The following is a 22027-nucleotide window of genomic DNA, read 5'->3' on the forward strand; positions in this document are numbered from 1 at the left end:
TGTGGTAACATTCTACCAATAATTTAATCAAATATTCACCGAATGTTCCTTGAATGTCCAGGACATTCAAACATTATCAGAACTTTGATAGTACATTCCTGGAATGTTTTGTGTTGTTAGGGCTGTTAGAGCAGGTATACGACTCGAAATCTTACACACCTTTTGAGGTGGGTCCATATTATGTTCAATAGGATTAAGGTCTGGACTTTTAAACGGTCAGTCCATATTTAGAATATCAACGTCTTCGAGATACTGTGTTACAATAATTGCCGTGTGTGATCTCCATTATCTTGTATTAGCAGAAAACCATTACCTATAAATCCAGGATATGGGTACTTGTACCGGGTCGTCGTTGATGAGATTAGTTTCAAGAAATCGCTGGTAAGTTATCTGCACAGTTGAACGACATACATTCAATTGTCTTGCCACATCCTTTTCGTTTGCTCCATTTTTCAACAGTGTAACAATTAGGCCTGGATCCCGCGTAACAAAAAAAAGTTGATTAATAGCAAGCTGAAAATTTGTTAATAGCCTAACGGTGTCTGGTCGGACAAACTTTAATGTATGGGAACACTGGAACAGGGGAAGTTTTAATTATGGAACAGGTTACAGATTTGGAACGTCAGACTACAAAAGCTTCCCATGTATTTTATTTGACAGAACTTCCAATTGATTTCTTACCCTTTCATTAAACTCTCATGCAAAAATTAGACTGCTATATATCACCTGTCATAATTCCTGTCATTTGACATGTTCTACGGGTCGGATTTACTAAAATACCCAGTTGGTGATAAATACCAGTCTGATTTTTGCATGAGAGTTTAATGAAAGGGTATCAAATCAATTGGAAGTTCTGTCCGACTTTTTAACCTGTCTGTTTTTAACCTGTTCCATAATTAAAACTTCCCCTGTTCCAATGTTCCCATACATCAAAGTTTGTCTGACGAGACACCGTTAAGCTATTAACAAATTTTCAGCTTGCTATTAATCAACTTTTTTTGGTACGCGGTTTTCGATTTTCAATATTTTTCTTTATTACACTTCACTGTAATGAAACCAGTGGAACACCAATATATCTCAGAAACTCTTTAAAACACAACAAAATAGTTAAGACAGTTCTTAAAACTATCAATTCTGCGCAGCTTCGTTGATTTGCAAAAAATGACTTCTGAGAAATTTATGGTTTTGCGAATTTATTTATTTTCTTTGCAGGCTCAGTCTAGCTTCTCAGTACACGTGACAGTTCATTTATTTTAATTAACATACAACAGATTAAAAGAAAATAGAAAAATAAATAAAAAAATATAAAATTTCGTAAATTTTGTGAGTGGCCCGATTTCTCTGACACGCAGTGTATATTGTGGAATCTATTATGTATTTACTACTGCCTTTTTATTTAAGAAAATATTGAAGCTTTAGCAAATTACATCACTTTATTATTAGATCTATTACATTAGTATTATTTTGTATTTATTTCTTTGTAAGGCTTAATTGAGGTTATGTTTTTGTTTGCATTCTCGAATAGCTTCATTAAATCCTTGGCATAGCGTAATGTCTTTCTCTGTAGCGGCACAATTTATGAACTGTTGAATCTCTTTCGAACAACTCCTTCTTGGTTCCTCATAACGTTGAACATCATTATTGGAATCAGTTGTTTTCTTACTAGCCAAACCTGAAAAAGTGCGAATAGAAGTAAAGACAAAGTACGAGTAAACTAAGATATTAATGTTTCATATTTAAATGCCCAACAAATAAACACTAACTCCTCCTCCTCAGTCGTTTCCTCATTGCTGAGTGTCGTGATTCGCTATAATACGAGCAACTATCTCTCTCCATCGGCTTCTGTCCTGAGCTTCCCTCATGGATTCAGAGAATGTTTTTCCACTGGCTTTCTGTACTTGATCCGTCCATCGAGTAGGTGAGCGACCTCTACTTCTGCGCCCTTCAACGTTTCCCGAAAGTATAAGTCTCTCAAGATTATCATCACTTCTTCTTGCAATATGGCCGAAAAATTTTAAGACGGTGGAGAGGCAAATAGAGGAAAGTCGAGTCTGAATATTAAGCTCTTGCAGGATTGAGTGATTTGTTATGTGTTAAGCATTCTTCTCCAGCACCACATTTCAAAGCAGTGTTGCCAATCGGCGGAAAATTATCCGAGTTGCGTACCTTTTTGAGAGTTGTCGTATCTTCTTCGTATCTTTAAATAAATCGGATATTTGCGTACCTATATTTTTCAGTGTATCTACTAAAACTTTCTCATCCATATATTCCCAACACCAACAACACATTAATTTTCTTTGGTTCCACCCAAATTTTTATACTGGATGAATGTTAGTGACATCCGATACTTTTCATCTCTTGACAAAAGGGACATGTGCCAATTCTTTTGTTTAGAATTTAAATGCACATAATGTGCGTCCACTTAAGGCATACTAATCCAATTCAAATTTCAAAAACCGTCTGCCGTCCGATGTTATTTACGAGTTTTTAGTTTTTAGTCTTTAAACTTATGAAATCTAATTCACGCACGATTTAGTTTTATTTTCATTTTATGTAGTGCAGTGCTTAAGTAAACGTCTGTTGAAATAAGTTTTGGTTTGTGAAAATACTTTCCAGCACAGAAACGCACTTTTCGGCACAATACTGTCAGTTATTCTGTGAGAAAATATTAAGTTTGCTTACATAAAATTGTGTATAAAAATGCATTTGGAATACCTAGTGGTTGTAGAAAAATCTACTTTTTGGAACTAGTAATACTAGATATCTACTAATTAACTCAAAAATTCTTCAAATTTTTTGCCTATAAAAATTATTTAGTCGGGAATTAAACGTTGAACGCACCACGGGTAATAACTACAAGGCTGTCAAATACATTTCTATTGTTTTAGTTTTAATAAATCTTTAGTTGTTAAAAGAGCGTAGGCGCAAAATTTCGGACCAATAATCTTTAAACGTATTCATTTTTTTCGAATCCTGAGAAAACTAATAAATATTTTTGAAAAATTTGAACGCAGAATGACAGATTACATTATTACCGAGGGCCGAAAGTCCTTTAGAATAAACAAAATGTTTGTTTTGAATGAGATATTTGAAATTAAAAATTACACTCAATGTTCTCTTTTTCTTTCACCCCTGTAACTTATTAGAATAAAAATTGTAGAAGTCTTCAGGGACTCTCGGCCCTCCGTAATAATGTAATATTTCATTCTGCGTTTAAATTTTTAAATAATATTTATTAGCTTTCTCAAGACTCGAAAAAAAAATAATGCATTTTAAAAGCATTGACCAGAAATATATAAATAATTATAATAAATATGACGATCCAAATAATGAAATATTTAGATTTATTTATTTATTTAGAATTTAACCCTTACGACAATACAAAATACGAATAATTTAATAATAGTAAGTAAATAGTATTTACATACATGAATTAGGTAATCAGCTACTGTCAGCTAGGATATGAGATTTTCAACTATAAACGAAAATTTTTAAACTGTGAAACAGAGAATCCAGTTGATTAAAGGGCCGGTTGTTCGAACGCTACTCAGAAATGGAATCAACTGATCATTATCAAATATTTAATTACTGTCAATATCAACATTGATTGGGTTGCTGAAAACATAATTGATTACAGTTATGAGATTAATTGATTAATTAATCAATTATGATAAATATTGTTACGTTAATTGATAATTAATAATTAATTAATGATTTAATTATGTTAATTATCATAATGATAATTGATTACAATCAACTGATTGGCGTACGAACAACGGATTTTGTTATTTGATGGTTGTAAAGGGGACTAAAAGAATAACATTGGCAACATTGATTTTAATAACAGAATAATTTTTGACCTAGCGTACCTTTTCGTGACAAATCGGATATTTTTCGAGCGATCATCGGATAATCTAGAGAAATGCGATTGGCAACACTGTTTCAAAGGCGTCAATCCTTTTTCTGTCGTCCGATTTCATTGTCCATGTTTTGGATCCGTAATTAAATATGGGAAAAATTAAGGCACGTACTAATCTTATTTTGGTGTTCTTCGACAAGGAGCGATCTTTCCAGATTTTCGATAATCGACTCAGCGTTTTTGGCCATGCCTATTCTCCTACGTATTTCTGTTTCACAAGACCCTGTATTACTGATGTAGGATCCTAGATAATTGAACTTGTTAACCACTTCAAACTGGTCTAAGGCTCCTGTTGTCTGAAGTGAATTTGAATAATCTACTGTCATAATTTTTGTTTTTTGTTTATTGATCTCTAAACACTAACATACTATAGCTATTTCAAGCTTATTTGTGATCATCAGGCACGCATAGATACCAGGCATGCGTAATACTGAAACTCGAAGACGTCTCCCACATATTTTACCACCTAAGTTACATCGTAAAAAGCTAGAGAATGCTTTCCTGGAAGATACCTATATATTAGCAAATATCTTCTTCTTTTTCTTGTGCCGCTACTATCGGAGATTGAAAATCATCAAAACCATCCTGACCCTGAACTTATTTACAACTGATCTAAAGAACTCATTTGTGGAGCAGCCAAACTAGTCTCTCAAATTTCACAAACATGGTGTTCTTCTACTTGACTCCTTTGTCCGTCTATTTTTACCGGCCTAGATTCCTTTTTTCCTATATTTTCCCGGCATAATATTTTCAAGTGATGTGAAATAAATAAAAATGTATACCATTTTTATTCAGTTGCAATGCGAAGGCAAAACAATCTTATTTTTCACTTAGAATTAATACGGAGCGCAATCCAGAACTTTGAATCGGCGATTTTCGACTCTTGTTGGAGTCATCCTCGTAGAGGCGTAGGCCTGCTGCTCCTACTCGAAGTGACCAACCATAAAAGCTTATCCTCACATTGCAACTGACGTGTATGGATTAGGTGACTAGCGTCATCTGGCAATTGAAAGGTAAAGTTTTCAATCCTAATAGCAACCGTAATATTATTGAAAAATATTAAAAATATTACTAAAAGATTTTTAAATTGAAAACTTATTGTTCCATTTCCCTGGTAACACCTCCAAGGCTTCTACAACGCATTCCAGATGACGCTAGTCACCTAATACATACACGTCAGTTGCAATGTGCAATATACTCCAGGCTGTGGGTGAAAAATAGGTCGATTTCAGGATATAATTCAGGAATTTTTGAAACCTATTAGGTGTTGTAAAGGACGATGCCAGGAATAACTTCTACTAAAATGTGACCAAAAATATTGTGAGCTTTTTTTGTTATTGCGATCTTCATTTGTTAAATTTGCAATTTTTAATGATTTTTAATTTTGCAGCTTAGGATATTAATTCTAGAGAAAAACTTTTTAATAAAAAGTTGTAGTAAATTAAAAAATCTACAATTTGAGTTATGGTACGTTTAATTTGGTTTATTGGTTATTGCAAAACAGCCTGCGAAAGGTCCAAAATGGCCGTTTTTTACAATTGCGTTATTTATTGTACAAATAATTTTTTTTATTTTTTAAAGCTTTAAAATGAAGATCTTTTAATTCCAAACATAAAAAAAATTGTAAGGCCGGATTAACGAATTTGTTGCTTAGATATTATAAATTGTTTATCCCAAGAGGTCAAATGTCGAAGGCTATAACTTTTTGAAAAAAAAATCGTAGAGACTTGGTGAAACATCCAATCTCCTTCTAAGAGTTATATTTTCATATTCTGATGTAAATAAATGCGTAAAACATTTTTAAACCTCTAATTTTTGGGTTTGAAAATAAGGGGGCAAATTTCGTTATAAACATTTAGAGCTGAAGCGGCCCTGTACATCCTATGAGTTTTTAACTTACAGATTATTGTTGCTGAAGACGAAACAGAAATTTATAAAAAAATTAAAAAATTTTACGACCAACTGAAGCCGAGCTAAATGTTGGGTTTGAAAATAAGGGGGCAAATTTCGTTATCAACATTTAGAGCTGAAGCGGGCCTGTACATCCTATGAGTTTCTAACTTACAGATTATTGTTGCTGATGACGAAACGAAGATTTATAAAAAAATAAAAATTTTCTACAACTAAGTGAAGCCGAGATAATTGTTTCTTTGTTCTTAAATCGTAGTGCCTTTATTTATAACAATTAAAAAATTATTTTACAGTCATTGACTAAAGTAAGACTTATATTATCTTAAAATAAAAATTATTATAAAATATAGTTACATTTAATTATTAAAAATTATTTTTAAAATCGGTGCTTTTGCAAGCGGCCGAATTTTGCAAATTGCCCGGCTCGCCTCAAATCCGAGCCCTCGGAAAATTTTTACGTAACTTATATTAAATTTTGACCGAAAACAGTTTAATAATATTACCATTATAATATACAGTCTATTTACCACTGTATTTGTTTTTCTTGATATACTTTTATATGTGAAATCTCATTTCTGAAGAAATAAGATTACAAAAATGATACATTACATATATGAATTATATATAAAATTTTTAATTTTTTCATTGTTTTATAAATATAATAATGTTACTTCTTATTCTTATTATACAATATAAAACTTTTTCTTCTTGTAGTGACTATCCGTTTTGGATGTTGGCGACCATCATGGCAATCTGTACTTGCTCACTAAATCGGTACTGCTACTCTAAAAGGATTTGTAGTTGTTGTGTTGAACGACGTACGTAAATTTTCTAGCAAGGTAATCCTTCGCCTTCCTCGTTCTAAGTTTCCAAATGGGGTTTGCCAAATTGCCATGATGCTCGAGAACATCCAAAAGGGATAGTCACTACAAGAAGAAAAAGTTTTATATTGTATAGTAAGAAGTAACATTATTATTATTATATTTACATATATAACAATGAAAAAATTAAAAATATAGAATATATTTATCATTTATAAAAAATATATTTATCATTTTTGTAATATTATTTTTTCAGAAATGAGATTTCACATATAAAAGTTTATCAAGAAAAACAAGTACAGTGGTAAATAGACTGTATATTATAATGGTAATATTATTAAATTGTTTTCGGTCAAAATTTAATACAAGTTACGTAAAAATTTTCCGAGCGCGCGGATTTGAAGCGAGCCGGGCGATTTGCAAAATTCGGCCGCTCGCAAAAGCACCGATTTTAAAAATAATTTTTAATAATTATATGTAACTATATTTTATAATAATTTTTATTTTAAGATAATATAAGTCTTTCTTTAGTCAATGACTATAAAATAATTTCTTAATTGTTATAAATAAAGGCACTACGATTTAATAAAAAAGAAACAATTATCTCGGCTTCAGTTAGTTGTAGAAAATTTTTATTTCTTTAAAAATCTTCGTTTCGTCATCAGCAACAACAATCTGTAAGTTAGAAACTCATAGGATGTACAGGGCCGCTTCAGATCTAAATGTTTATAACGAAATTTGCCCCCTTATTTTTAAACCCAACATTTAGCTCGGCTTTAGTTGGTCGTAAAATTTTTTAATTTTTTTTATAAATCTTTGATTCGTCTTCAGCAACAATAATTTGTAAGTTAAAAACTCATAGGATGTACAGGGCCGCTTCAGCTCTAAATGTCTATAACGAAATTTGCCCCCTTATTTTCAAACCCAAAAATTAGAGGTTTAAAAATATTTTACGCATTTATTTACATCAGAATATGAAAATATAACTCTTTAGAGGGCGATTGGATGTTTCACCAAATCTCTACGATTTTTTTTCAAAAAGTTATAGCCTTCGACATTTGACCTCTTGGAATAAACAATTTATAATATCTAAGCAACAAATTCGTTAATCCGGCCTTACAATATTTTTTTATGTTTGGAATTGAAAGATCTTCATTTTAAAGCTTTAAAAAATAAAAAAAATTATTTGTACAATAAATAACGCAATTGTAAAAAACGGCCACTTTGGACCTTTCGCGGGCTGTTTTGCAATAACCAATAAACGAAATTAAACTTACCATAGCTCAAATTGTAGGTTTTTTAGTTTACTACAACTTTCTATTAAAAAGTTTTTCTCTAGAATTAATATCCTAAGCTGCAAACTTAAAAATCTTTAAAAATTGCAAATTTAACAAATTAAAATTGCAATAACAAAAAAAGCTCACAATATTTTTGGTCACATTTTAGTATAAGTTATTCCTGGCATCGTCATTTACAACACCTGATAGGTTTCAAAAATTCCTGAATTATATCATGTTTTTTCACCCACAGCCTGGGGAGCTTTCATGGTTGGTCACTTCGAGTATGGAGCAGCAGGCCTACGCCTCTCCGAGGATGACTCCAACAGGAGTCGAAAATCGCCGATTCAGAGTGCTGGACTGCGCTCCGTATTCTAAGTGAAAAATAAGATTGTTGTGCCTTCGCATTGCAACTGAATAAAAATGGTATACATTTTTATTTATTTCATATTATTAGTATTACTTCTATAAAGTAACTAGGTCCATTTTCCGTTTACCAAGCTGCAGACGGGGGTTGTGAATTGCATAGTGTAGAATTCCTTCCCTTTTGTCTTTACTACAGCATCCAAAACGAGATGGGAGAACTAGATAACTGCGGACTTAAGAAGATATGAGTTAAAGAATGGATAACCATAAGCAAAACAAGGCTCGAATCGAGAGATATTAGACGCCAAGTCACATTCACACAACCAATTATAAATCCGAGAAGATAGTCATGCGGACTGAATCCCTGCGAAAAATGAATCCGAAGAGCCACATAAGGGCGCCAATTACTCCGCTAGAAGTGTAGATGCCGTGAGGATGATGATAATAATTATGATGATGATGATGATGATGATATAGATGGTTTATAGACAAACTTTCAGTCAATAAGCAAGTAAATAAATTTAACCCGGGAGCAGTCCCGCTCACTTCTGTAACGTAAGTAGTCGCGCGTAGAGAAAAATGTCAAAATATAGATTTAAATACGAATTTAAATCAAATTTTTATTTTATAATATTTTTATGTACTTGTTACGTCAAAAATACCTATTTCTAACAATTTTTAAGCTAATTAGTTCTCAACAAAGCCATAAATTCCACACAAAAAAAATTAAAAAAAATTAAAAAAACAGTTCTACGCATTACTACGATCTTCCTCGAGTCACTTACGAGTGGAAAGCAATGTTGAAAAATTTGACATCAAGTTATCACGGAAAAGGATAAAATGTGAGATTTTTTCTCACGGCGCGACTGCTCCCGGGTTAAATTCTAAATGACTTAAGCAAATCGTCTATTACATAAAAATATAAAGACTTCTATGAGCTTAACAGAAACCTACTCTTCTGTAATATAAGTTTTAGAAAAGTATCTATATATTCTACTTACCTATAATATTAGTTAAAATATTTCCTACAAAATGTCCTATAGTCGTTCCAACGGCAACACCCCCAGCGGTAGCTGCCATCTGACCAAATACTCCAGGTCTCTTTTCATCTTTATCTACAGGTGCCACTTTTGATACTTTGTTACTGGTGTGAGCTTTAGCGGGAACGGTATAATATTCTCTCTTTCTTTGATTTGATTTAGCTTTTTTCTGTGGTGCTTTAGATTTATTGCGTGGCATATTTTTCAAACTGTAATTTATATGAATATTTTCCAAAATAAGTTTGACACATCGTATTTTTGTTTCTTTTGACACATCTTCCTTAGTTTTCGATGACAATATGTTCAGTCGATTAACTGACGTTAGGAATATTTTGACAGTCATTGTCAGAAACCACTCATAGTACGTTCTTTAATGGTAAAATATTGCAAAACCTCTAAATTTTAAAGAACCACTTGGAATGACATGAAATTTGGCATACACATAGCTAACAAGTCAAAGAAAATAAGTGATATTGTGCCGATGTGTGCTTTTGCCATGGGGGTGGCTTTCACCCCTTCTAGAGGGTAAAAAAATATACGTCCAAAGTAAGTCCGGAAATAGATAAATTGTTTAATTTTAAGTAACTTTTGTTTTATAGAGTTTTTTCATTAAGTCAATACTTTTCGAGTTATTTGCGAGTGAACATGTTCCTTTTTAAACAAAATAACCGCGCTTTTAGACGGTTTTTCGCAAATAACTCAAAAAGCAAGTATTTTGTCGAAAAAAACATTCTTAGCAAAAAAATAGCCCGCAAAAAATTGAAAAAAAATGTGTATATTTTAGGTCTCTATAGCTGGTAAAAGCAAAATTATAGCTAATGAAAAATAGGTTCATATTCGTTCAATTCCAAATGCAATATTTTAACGTGAAATAACCAAAAAATGAAACACTTTTTGGGGAAAACCGTTGAAATTTTTACCGCAAAAACCGTGAAAGAATGTACTATTGTAGCGGAAGAGAAATCTTGGCCGATCCCCGTATAACAGTAAACACCTCGAGAATGACGTAATCGGATGTGCTAGGCCTCGCCGGAGAATTCTGGAAGGTACGTCACGTAGGCGGAACAAGCCGATAGCTCGAGATGGGAGTCGATTGTTCCAGAATAACAACTGGGTATAAATACGGGCATATTTTGTGAATAAGTTTAGTGTATAAGATAAATTCGTCTGTAACTTATATAAATAAAGTCGTATATAAATTACGAACCGCTAGTTTTATTGTAATTAGAAGTAATTACACTAATCACGCTACAGTTGGTGTCGGTGTTCGGTTAACTTAGTGCGATATAAATAAGTGAATTACAGAGAGACTTTAAAAGACTTTTGAACTTTATTCGTCGGGAATAACCGGAGTGCGTTAATTGTTCGGTATTCGGAAAGACTTTAAAATACTTTTGGACTTTATTCGTCGGGAATAGTTAAAGTGCGTTGATTGTTCGGTATTCGGAAAGACTGTTAAAAGACATTTTGGAAAGTACGTGTGTGCCGACCAAAGATGTTGCTACAAGAACTTACAGTAAAACAGCTCCGTGAACAGCTCGAGGAACGGGATCTGGACAGCAGTGGGCTCAAGATAGTCCTACAAGCACGACTCGAGGATGTCCTCACGAAGAACGGAGAAGACCCAAAGACGTTCCACTTCCAGTCAGCAGAACAAGTAATCTTATCGAAATTAAAAACTGTTTCTGAAACGATCGATGAAACTTCTAGAAGAAGCGACGAGAAACTTGAAGAAGTTAGTAGAAAAAGCGACGAGAAATTCGAAAATGTTGCTAAAAGATTCGATGAGACTTCTCAAATAATTAAAGAGGTCTGTAGGCAAAACAACGAAAAACTAGAAGAAGTTTGTAAACAGAACAATGAGAAATTTGAAGAAGTTTCTAGAACATTCGATAAGATGCAGAAAAGTGTAGAGACCGTAGAAGAAAAGATCAAACAGCTAGAGAGCAGGATAACCGATACAAAAGTACAACCATCAGTTAATGCAGCAACGTTAGATCCTTTAGTGAAAAATGAACTACCGAGAGACGAAACGTCGCATAATATGAGATTCAAATTACCACCATTTGATGGAAAGTCCTCTTGGTCCATATATCTTAGACAGTTTGAAGCTATTGCGACCGCCAACCATTGGACCGAACAAGAAAAGGCTGTTTCCTTGACTGCTGCTTTGCGAGGTGATGCTGCAGATATATTAAGATCAATTCCTAAGGGTCAAGAAAAATGTTACCAGACCTTGTTCACTCGTCTAGAAAAACGCTATGGAGATGCCCATCTACAACAAGTATACAAAGCACAACTGAGAAATAGAAGTCAACGAGCAAGTGAGAATCTGCAAGAATTTGAAGCAGATGTGGCTCGTGTGGTGCGGTTGGCTTATCCGGAGGTGCCAGACAGCGTTTTAGAAGAAATTGCGGTAGATACCTTTGTCAATGGGCTGAAAGATAGTGAACTACAGAAAGCTTTACGACTAGCAAGACCGAAAGTTTTAGATGAAGCACTTACTATTGCCTTGGAACACGAAGCAGCTAGCCAAGCTTCACGAAACAATCGAGTAATAACCGTGGAAAAAGGCGATAAGAGAAAAGATGAACGTTTGGTGGAAATGGTACGGAGGGTGATTCGTGACACGATGCCGAAGAGACGCATGAAGAGGGCTGGAAGAGTTGGTTCAAATACAGATGCTTCCTCGATACGGCCATGCAGTGAAAGTTGTAATCACCGGCTTAAAGTAGATGAACAGCTTTGCCCTGTGAGACGAACTACCGTCGTTAATGAGCAATGGCAGCCACAACAGTTACAAGAAGCCCAAGAAGACGATCCATGTATAAAAAGAGTATTGGATTGGATGCGTCGAGGTGAGAGACCTAGTTGGCAAAACATTAGTGCATGTAGTCCGGAAGTCAAGGCCTACTGGAGCCAATGGAATTGCCTGATACTAAAAGATGATCTTCTGTACAGAACCTTTGAGAACGATGATGGTACAGAATCTAAGCTTCAGTTGATTGTACCTAAAAGTAAAGTGTCAGAAGTATTGCGTCAGTTGCATGACGGTACATCAGGTGGACACTTTGGTATTACGAAGACTCTGCAAAAGGTTCGAGAACGGTTCTATTGGGTGAACTGTAAAGATGATGTAAGAAGATGGTGCCAGAAATGTGAACTGTGTGCATCCGGTAATGGTCCAGTTGGTAAAAAGAGAGCACCCATGAGACAGTACAATGTTGGCAGTCCTATGGAAAGAGTAGCAATCGACATTGCAGGTCCATTTCCAGAAACTGATGCTGGAAATAAATACATCCTGGTAGCCATGGATTATTTTACGAAATGGACCGAGGCCTATGCATTACCAAATCAAGAAGCTGCTACCGTTGCAGAGGTACTTGTTAAAGAATTCTTCAGCCGATTTGGTGTTCCCTTGGAGATCCACTCCGACCAAGGGCGAAACTTTGAGTCAGCTCTTTTCCAAAACGTTTGTAAATTGATTGGTGTCAATAAGACCAGAACAACACCCCTGCATCCTCAATCAGATGGGATGGTCGAGAGGATGAACCGAACGATGGGTAAACACTTGTCCAAAGTTGTATCTGAACATCAGCGAGATTGGGACCAACACATTCATTTATTCCTGATGGCCTACCGCTCGGCCGTAAATGAAACTACAGGTCAAACACCAACCTGCCTGATGTTGGGTCGTGAAGTTCGGTTGCCCTGCGACCTAGAGTTTGGCTGCGGACCTTCCGAGGAACATGTTGCAGGCAAAGACTACGTTGACCGCCTGAAATTACGAATGAACAACATTCATGAACTTGCCCGACAACACATCCAGATAGCCAGTGACAGAATGAAAGATCAATATGATTCTCGATGCAAGAATGAAAGCTTCGAAGTAGGTGATCTTGTCTGGCTTTATAATCCGCAACGTCGTCGAGGCTTATGTCCTAAACTGCAAAGACAATGGGAAGGTCCATATGAAGTTAAGAAGAAAATAAATGACGTAATATATAGAATTAAGAAGTTGCCAAACGGTAAACCAAAAGTTATTCACATAAATCGTCTTGCACCATACGCTGGCTCAAATGAAACAGAAGAAGCACGAGTCCTCCAACAGGAGATGAAAGATGTCGCACAGCCAAGTTTTAATCAATTTATGTCAAATTACGCAGCGAGAAAGAGTGCTAGATTCGGCGTGACCACAGAAGTTCAGCAAGATCTGTTTGGTGTTCCAGAAAACGTCTCTCTGGCCCACTGTGTTGCCCAAGACCTCGAGATGACTAAAGGAATATCGTCCGTATTCAATAGAAAGTTCGGCCGCCTGGACGAGTTAAGAAATCAGCAGCCTAAAATTGGAAGAGTACTGCGATTGGAAGATGGTCCTCGATCTTTGCTGTATATGGTGACCAGAAAGCCTTATACGGACACGCCAAGCTACGAGAACATATGGCGTGTTCTAACTAATTTGAAGAAAATCGTGTGTAATTATGACGTCAAAAATTTGGCTTTACCAAAAATAGGCCATGCAGTAGAAAATCTGGATTGGAAGATTGTGAGAAGCATGCTTGAAGTGGTCTTCAGAGGAACTGGTGTACAAATCACTGTGTGTTGCATGAACCCGAAGATGTCGTACCCTTCAAAGACAGTAGACTGTTATTTCTTCTTGAAGGGTGTATGCAGAGCTGGAGAGTCGTGTAGATTCCGCCATCCTGGGCCTTCATTTAGAGTTGCTGATCGAGACGCTCAGATCTTAAGAGGGGAGCAGTGTAGCGGAAGAGAAATCTTGGCCGATCCCCGTATAACAGTAAACACCTCGAGAATGACGTAATCGGATGTGCTAGGCCTCGCCGGAGAATTCTGGAAGGTACGTCACGTAGGCGGAACAAGCCGATAGCTCGAGATGGGAGTCGATTGTTCCAGAATAACAACTGGGTATAAATACGGGCATATTTTGTGAATAAGTTTAGTGTATAAGATAAATTCGTCTGTAACTTATATAAATAAAGTCGTATATAAATTACGAACCGCTAGTTTTATTGTAATTAGAAGTAATTACACTAATCACGCTACACTATCATTATTAATAGCTGAAATAAGCTTAATGTGACAGAATTATTTAATTGAAAAAAGAAGAATAATCATGAATAATGGAAATATATATTCATTAAGTTTCATTATTTTTATTAATTCTGTAATCTCTTTGTAAGTACAAATCTACAATATTCTACCAATCTACTAAATCTGCTGCTACGTTTTTACAACTTTGCTCCACGGATCTAAGGCCTGAATATTGAAGCAATTAGATATTATATCGGAAGCTTTTGAGCGTTAGTGCTATCAAAAAAAAACTACGAATATCATGGGTAGACAAAATTAGCAATATTAAGGTCCTTGATATGGTTAATAAGAGAGAAGAAATTATAGAGACAATTATTAAGAGACGGAAGCTTAAATATTTAGAAAAGGTCCTCGTTATAGTCTGCTGCGTTTGTTTATAAAGGCAAAATAAAAACGAAATCTAAGGGAATGGTTTAGTCTAAGCTCTAACACTCTAACCAATTATTTAGAGCTACAGTAAGTAAAATATAATTGCCATATTGATATCCAACCTTAGATAGAAGGTAGAACCTTAAGGAAAACAATCTACAAACAGCTATACAATTTAAAAGATAAACATTTAAACTTTTGTTTTATAACATTACGATCTTTACACGATTTACGATTACAGATTAGGTAAACGATCTTTAGACACATCTACTCGCAGAAGGGCTTTTAAAAATATTTACTTATATTTGATACAAGGGTACTGACCATTGGAAATTCTGTCCTTCCAGTTTCTGCTACTCTATTTAAGGCGTGTGCTAAACAAGTAACAAAGGGCCTAGCCGGGTAAGATGAGGAAAAGTGCCCCCAACTCGATTCGAAATGCATATAGGTCAAAGTTTGGCACATATAGAGAAACTCAATTTCTGAAATTTTTAGCCCCCTAGGTGGTCACGTGACCCATCTAGAGCCTAATTAGGCTTTTTATGTTTTTATTTTTTATCGTAGCCGCACCGAGAGCTACCGAAAAACTTTAAATAAAAAAGTTTTAAGTGTCAAAAAGTTCTGACCGAAAAAAATTTTATTTTTAATTTTTTGCGGGAATTTCAAATTTTAGAACGATTTTGAAATTTTAAATAAGTATAAAAAAATAACTAAGACATTCGTTCTCACGAAAAAAATTTATAACGTGTATTTTGACATAATCTTTCACCCTGAATTTTTTCAGATTTTTAAAATTGGTGAAACGTACTTTTAAAAATAAAAAACCGCATTTTTTCGCTTTTTGATACAATTTTATACAGGGTGTTTAAAAAAGGTCACACAGTCACTAGTATAGGTAAAAAACTAAAAAATAATTGGGGTTTGCTTAATAAAAAATTTTTGTAATGCCATCCATTTTCAAGATACAGGGCGTTAAAGAAAACAAAAGTTTACACATTTTTTACGATTTTGCCGAAACTACTGGCAACATTGTAATAAAATTTGGCAGGTTTTAAGAGGTAGTTAATTGTTCATTTTTTCACATACAATTAGGAATTTTATATTCATCATTGGCGCGCATACGGGTAATGGTCTGAACTTTTTAAAGAAAAAAAGAAGGTACGCCACCGACATATTTCAAATTAGCAATCATTTTTTAATTCCTCGTTCAATTTGTGACAAAAAATCTATCTTCCCATTTTTTCATACGATGCGCCATTTTTATGCAAGAAATAAAATATTTTAACCCTTACAAAGTATTCGAATTTCTATGTAAGTTTCTATACATGTACATTAATTATAATATACTCATATTATGTAGTACATCCATAGAAAAACTTAATTCCAATACTTTGGAAGCGTTAAGATATTTTATTGTTTGCATGAAAACGGCGCGTCGTATGAAAAAAAGGGTAGAAAGATTTTTTGTCTGAAATTGGATGAGGAATTCAAAAATTATTATTAATTTCAAATATGTCAATGGCGTACTATATTTTCTTCTTTAAAAATCCATACCATTACCCGTATGCACGCCAATGATGAATATAAAATTCTTAATTGTATGTCAAAAAATTAACAATAACTTCCTCTTAAAACCTGCCAAATTTTATTAGAATGTTGCCAGTAGTTCCGGCAAAATCGTAAAAAATGTGTAAAATTTTGTGTTCTTCAACGCCCTGTATCTTAAAAATGGATACATTACAAAAATTTTTTGTTAGGCAAACCCCAATTATTTTTCAGTTTTTTACCTATCCTAGTTACGGTGTTATCTTTTTTAAACACCCTGTATAAAATTGTATCAAAAAGCGAAAAAAAAAGCGAAAATATGTGGTTTTTTATTTTTAAAAGTACGTTTCACCAATTTTAAAAATCTGAAAAAATTCAGGGTGACACATTATGCAAAAATACACGTTATAAATTTTTTTCGTAAGAACGAATGTCTTAGTTATTTTTTTATATTTATTTAAAATTTTGAAATCGTTCTAAAATTGGAATTTCCCGCCAAAATTTAAAAATAAAAATTTTTTCGGACAGAACTTTTTGACGCTTTCAACTTTTTTATTTAAAGTTTTTCGGTAGCTCTCGATGCGGCTACGATAAAAAATAAAAACATAAAAAGCCTAATTAGGCTCTAGATGGGTCACGTGACCACCTAGGGGGCTAAAAATTTCAGAAATTGAGTTTCTCTATATGTGCCAAACTTTGACCTATATGCATTTCGAATCGAGTTGGGGGCACTTTTCCTCATCTTACCCGGCTAGGCCCTTTGAAAAAAATATTTTTAAATGTTGTCCACCTTTGCTCATATGGTGCAGCATCGCTTACCGATAACAATTTTTTTCACTAACAAAATGTGACTTCATATTGTCGAGTGCCTGTCGTCTCTTTTCTTATAAATTGTCAAAGGCAGAGAGAAAGATGTTATTTGCCAAAAAGTGGTTCCACTAGAATTTTCAGATTTATTGTTTAGATCTGAGACCATTTTTTCTCTTTAAAAATTTTTCTCTTGGTATCGTTTGAAGCAAAAAAAGTCTGAAAATATGCAATTTTAATAAATGCATAAATATGCACTTATAAAATTTATCCAAAATATGCAAATATGCACTTAATATGCATTTTGCATATTTCCCGAGCTCTGCTCATGACAAATACGAGTATCCTAAAACTAAGGATTTGTGGTGTATTTAATCAAAATAACCATTTACAACAAGTTAGATCCACAAAAACAACATCATTATGTTTTTATTGTGCCCTGCGCAGTTGTCACTCCATACAATCAATTTCCTTTTGTTTGTCATTCCAAAGATGACTGCTTTAAGCAAGCGATATGATATTTCATTGCCCACTCTACCGCTTATTCCCTCATGAAAAATAAATATAAGTGCATGATTATTGTCTCCCTTGTGGACACCTAGGTCATCATCATCATCAATAACCCGTACTCGTTCACTGCTGGACATAGGTCTCCCTCAGCTCTTTCCATCTCTCTCTGTTTTGTGCGGCTTGCGTCCAGTTACCGATAACATGCTTTAAATCATCGGCCCATCTAGTTAGTGGGCGTCCTCTGCTCCGTAATACTTCTTCTCGCGGCATCCACTCGACAATACGTTTTGTCCATCGGTTGTCTGACAATTTGGCGACGTGTTCTGCAAAAATTCCACTTAAGCGATGCGATTTTTTCGACAGCGTATGTTGTTTTTGTTCTACGGCGTATTTCTTCGTTTGGGATTCGGTCTCTCAGGGAGACACCCAACATCTGGCGCTCCATAGCCCTCTGAGTTACGCGAATCTTGTTCACTACTTTTTTTGTTAGTGTTAATGTTTCGACTCCATAAATAAGTACAGACAACACACACTGGTCAAATATTTTTCTTTTGAGGCATATGGGTAAGTCCGATTTAAATACATAGTTCAGTTTACCAAACGCAGCCCAGGCTAATCCTATGCGACGTGGGAGCTCGCACGTCTGGTTATCTCTTCCCAACCGAATTTCATGTCCCAAGTACTTATAAGATGCAGTCTGCTCAATATCCATTCCATCAACAACAATATTAAGATTTAGCACCAGATTAGTCATTATTTGCGTCTTGTTGATGTTAATCTTTAGTCCGACCTATAGTGAAGCGTGATATAATTGGTTCAACAATATTATTGCATCATCCATACGATCGGCTATGACAGTGGTCGACAAAGTGTGGCTCCGGAGCTGCATGTGTGGCTCTTTGACTCCTTAGGTGCGGCTCTGGCACAAATATCCACGGAAAGCGCAATATTATTTTCACTTAAAAAAAAACTTGGTAGGAAAAATATTACCTCTATATCTTATTCTGATAAATTAGCTTTTATTAAACTTACAAACTTTAGTATTTTTGTCAAAAATCCTCTTAATACTACGATAACCGAATTGAAATTTTCTTCTTTTGAAATTAGCCCAGTCGGGATAGCATTTGACCTTGCATTAGGAGCTGCCCCAAATTTTATTTTTATAATCTTTAGGGAGAGTCAATATTAGTATAAATTTAAAATCTCGACTGAATTCCGCCGTTGCGTTAGCCGCCATCTTGATTTTAAACGAGAACCGTTCTTGCTCAATATATCCGCCATTTTCAATTTTTTGACAAAAAGTGTAGAAACTAAAATTGTTGAAAATGCGATCTATAGTTTCATTTATTATAATATTTTTCGTGCGGTCGATATTTTCCGAGTTATGAGGGGAAAATAGTGACAGTTGTAGCATAATTATTGAATTATTGAATTATCTCGTTTATTATTAGTCTTACAACAAATATATACCTATACAAAAATAAAGAGAATTCAATTTTGTACAATTTTGATGCCGTACATTTTTTTGATAAAATCAATATTTAAGGTAGTACGTATGTGGTAAAGGTGCGAGCGTAACACCCAATTGATTTTAAAGCAATTGTTTTTGTTCAATATCTCCGCCATTTTCAACTTTTCGACAAAAAGTGTAAGAACTGAAATTGTTGCAATTACGATTTACTACAATTTTTCGAGAGAACCAGTGGCGGGTCTACAAGGGGGGGAAATGGGAAAATTCCCCCCCCAACAGGGTCCAAAATTTAAAAAAAAAATTGTTGAAACATCACGATATATTAGCTGACATAAAACTTAAAATATCGACAGACAAATTCAACCAATCAAACCCACTAGTTAATAAAATTAAGTGAACTTAATGCATATAATGTCTTTTTATGTCATTTATATACTTAGTTTGGTTGATGTTTCATTGGAAGTTTCAAAAATTGTATAAAATATAATTCTCTTTATTTTTGTTTATGTACAATTATGTCGTAAAGTTAATAATAAATGAGACAATTCAATAATTATGCTTCCCCTCCGCTTCCATTATTTTCCCCCTTAACTCGGAGAATATTGATCGTATAAAAAAAATTGTGCCAAAGAAATTGTAGGAAATTGCATTTCCAACAATTTTATTTTCCACCATTTAGGTTGAAAACTTGAAAATGGCGGAGATATTAAACAACAACAGTTCTCATTTAAAATCAATATGGCGGCTAATACAACCGCGGAATTCAGTCGAGATTTTAAATTTACACTACTATTGATCTCTGCTAAAGGATAGAATTATAAAATTTGGGGCAGCTCGGAAACAAAATTCAATTCAATAATTATGCTTCCCCCACCACTTTTTACTATTTTCCCATGTAACTCGGAAAATATCAACCGCATGAACAAAATTGTTAAAAAGAAATTGTAGGAAATGTTATTTTGAACAATTTTAGTTGAAAATGGCGTAGATATTGAACAAAAACAATTGCTATAAAATCAATCCGGTCTTACGCTCGCGCCATTACCGCATACGTACTACCTTAAATATTAATTTCAGCAAAAAATGAAAGAGATCAAAATTATGTAGAATTTAATTCCCTTCATTTTTGTATAGGCGCATATTTGTTGTAAAACTAATAATAAACGAGATAATTCAATAATTATGCTCCAACTCTCACTATTTTCCCCTCATAACTCGGAAAATATCAACCGCACGAAAAAAATTATAATTAATGAAATTATAGAAAATCGTATTTTCAACAATTTCAGTTTCTACACTTTTTGTCAAAAAAATGAAAATGGCGGAGATATTGAGCAAAAACGGTTCTCGTTTAAAATCAAGATGGCGGCTAACGCAACGGTGGAATTCAGTCGAGATTTTAAATTTATACTAATATTGACCCTTCCTAAAGATTAGAAAAATAAAATTTGGGACAGCTCCTAATGCAAGGTTAGGCCTGTTATTCGTCTAACCCAGCGGTTCCCAACCTGGGGTACGCGTACCCCTTGGGGTACGCAACGGCCTGGTTGGGGGTACGCCGAAAATATTTGGTAATGGCGGACTTTATGTGTTTGTCGTACGTTACGTGATAAATCATTACGTGATTTTATGTTCAGTTTACTTTTTACTTGCTTATTGTGCGTGTTAGTTTTTGACTGATTTGTAAACGATTTAACTGTAATCAAGAAGATGGAAAAGTGGTTAAAAACTGGATCGTTTAAAACAAATCAGACTGATACGGCAAGTCAGGTGCTTAGCAAGCCTAGTACGTCCCGGGACTCAGCAGCAGAACATTCTTCTTGTGTGAGTACCAGTGATAGTAAACCTCAGAAATCTAGTACTAGTACTGGAACTTCCTCAAAGAAACGAAAATATTCAAATGAGTACTTGAAATATGGCTTTTCGTTTACTGGAGAGGAGGAAAGTAAAAACCCACTATGTGTTGTTTGTGGAGAAGTTTTAGGTAATGGTAGCATGAAACCTTCCTTACTTTTGCGCCACCTTGAATCCAAACACGCCCAGCACAAAAATAAAGAAATTACCTATTTTGAACGACTTTCAAAAAATTATGGGAAAGATGGCGTGGTTTCTTCTTATTTCTCATCAGTTAATAGAGATAATGAAAATGCTGTGGAAACCTCTTTCAAAATTAGCTACCATATTGCAAAAAGTGGTAAAAACCACACAATAGGTGAGGATTTGATAGCCCCTTGTATAAAAGATGCTGTTCAGTGTATGTTTGGTCAGGACTTTGTTCGTAAGGTGAACTCCATCCCGCTGTCAAACAACACAGTTTCACGGCGAATTCAAGACATTTTTAAGTACATTGAAGAAAAAGTGGTTCAGCAATTAAAAGAGAGTGATTTTTTTTCCATCTAAGTTGATGAAAGTACGGACATTGCTGCCCTAACAATCTTACTTGTTAATGCAAGGTATGTAAATCCCAACAAGGAGTTTGAAGAAAATCTGTTGCTGTGCCATGCATTAACTGAGCGTACTATAGGGGAAGATGTGTTCAATGTGATTTATAGCTACTGTGATTTATAGCTACTTCTGTGAAAAAGAAATAGACTGGGGTAAATTGTGTGGTATATGCACTGACGGAGGAAAATCAATGTCTGGCATATATATATCGGTCTTCAAGGGCGCGTAAAAGAAGTGGCCCCCACGTAGCATGGAGCCATTGTTGCATCCACAGACAGAGTCTTGCAGCCAAAAAGTTGCCGTCTTCTTTGAATGATGTTCTCAATGAAGCAGTTAAAGTAGTCAACTTTGTTAAAGCCAATGCAACAAACTCCAGACTGTTCAAAGTGCTTTGTGAAGGTATGGGTGGCATTCACTCCACGTTGCTTTTGCAC

The 22027-nt window shown here is 34.6% G+C and overlaps 2 protein-coding genes across 2 annotated transcripts in view; one reads left to right on the top strand and one right to left on the bottom strand.

Moving 5' to 3' along the window:
• The window catches only part of LOC114345178 (chitin deacetylase 1), a 97200-nt gene that overhangs the window by 53915 nt on the left and 21258 nt on the right, over nucleotides 1-22027 (top strand). The gene's annotated exons all lie outside the window — the stretch shown is intronic.
• Nucleotides 1415-9620, bottom strand: LOC114345243 (coiled-coil-helix-coiled-coil-helix domain-containing protein 10, mitochondrial-like). Its single transcript, XM_050646431.1, has 2 exons — nucleotides 9296-9620; nucleotides 1415-1672 (listed from the first exon to the last, which is right to left on the bottom strand). Exons 1-2 carry the CDS (start codon nucleotides 9531-9533, stop codon nucleotides 1488-1490), a joined length of 423 nt encoding a protein of 140 aa, XP_050502388.1. The 5' UTR covers nucleotides 9534-9620; the 3' UTR covers nucleotides 1415-1487.

This window comes from Diabrotica virgifera, chromosome 3 (assembly GCF_917563875.1).
Source record: "Diabrotica virgifera virgifera chromosome 3, PGI_DIABVI_V3a".
Classification (NCBI taxonomy): Eukaryota; Metazoa; Arthropoda; class Insecta; order Coleoptera; family Chrysomelidae; genus Diabrotica; species Diabrotica virgifera.

What these genes read in the sequence shown, in the direction of transcription:
- LOC114345243 (XM_050646431.1), bottom strand. Translation starts at nt 9,533, where the DNA reads ATGCCACGCAATAAATCTAAAGCACCACAGAAAAAAGCTAAATCAAAT. An exon ending in TATTTTAACTAATATTATAG is followed by an intron (nt 1,673 to 9,295) that starts GTAAGTAGAATA and finishes GCACTTTTTCAG; the next exon opens with GTTTGGCTAGTAAGAAAACA.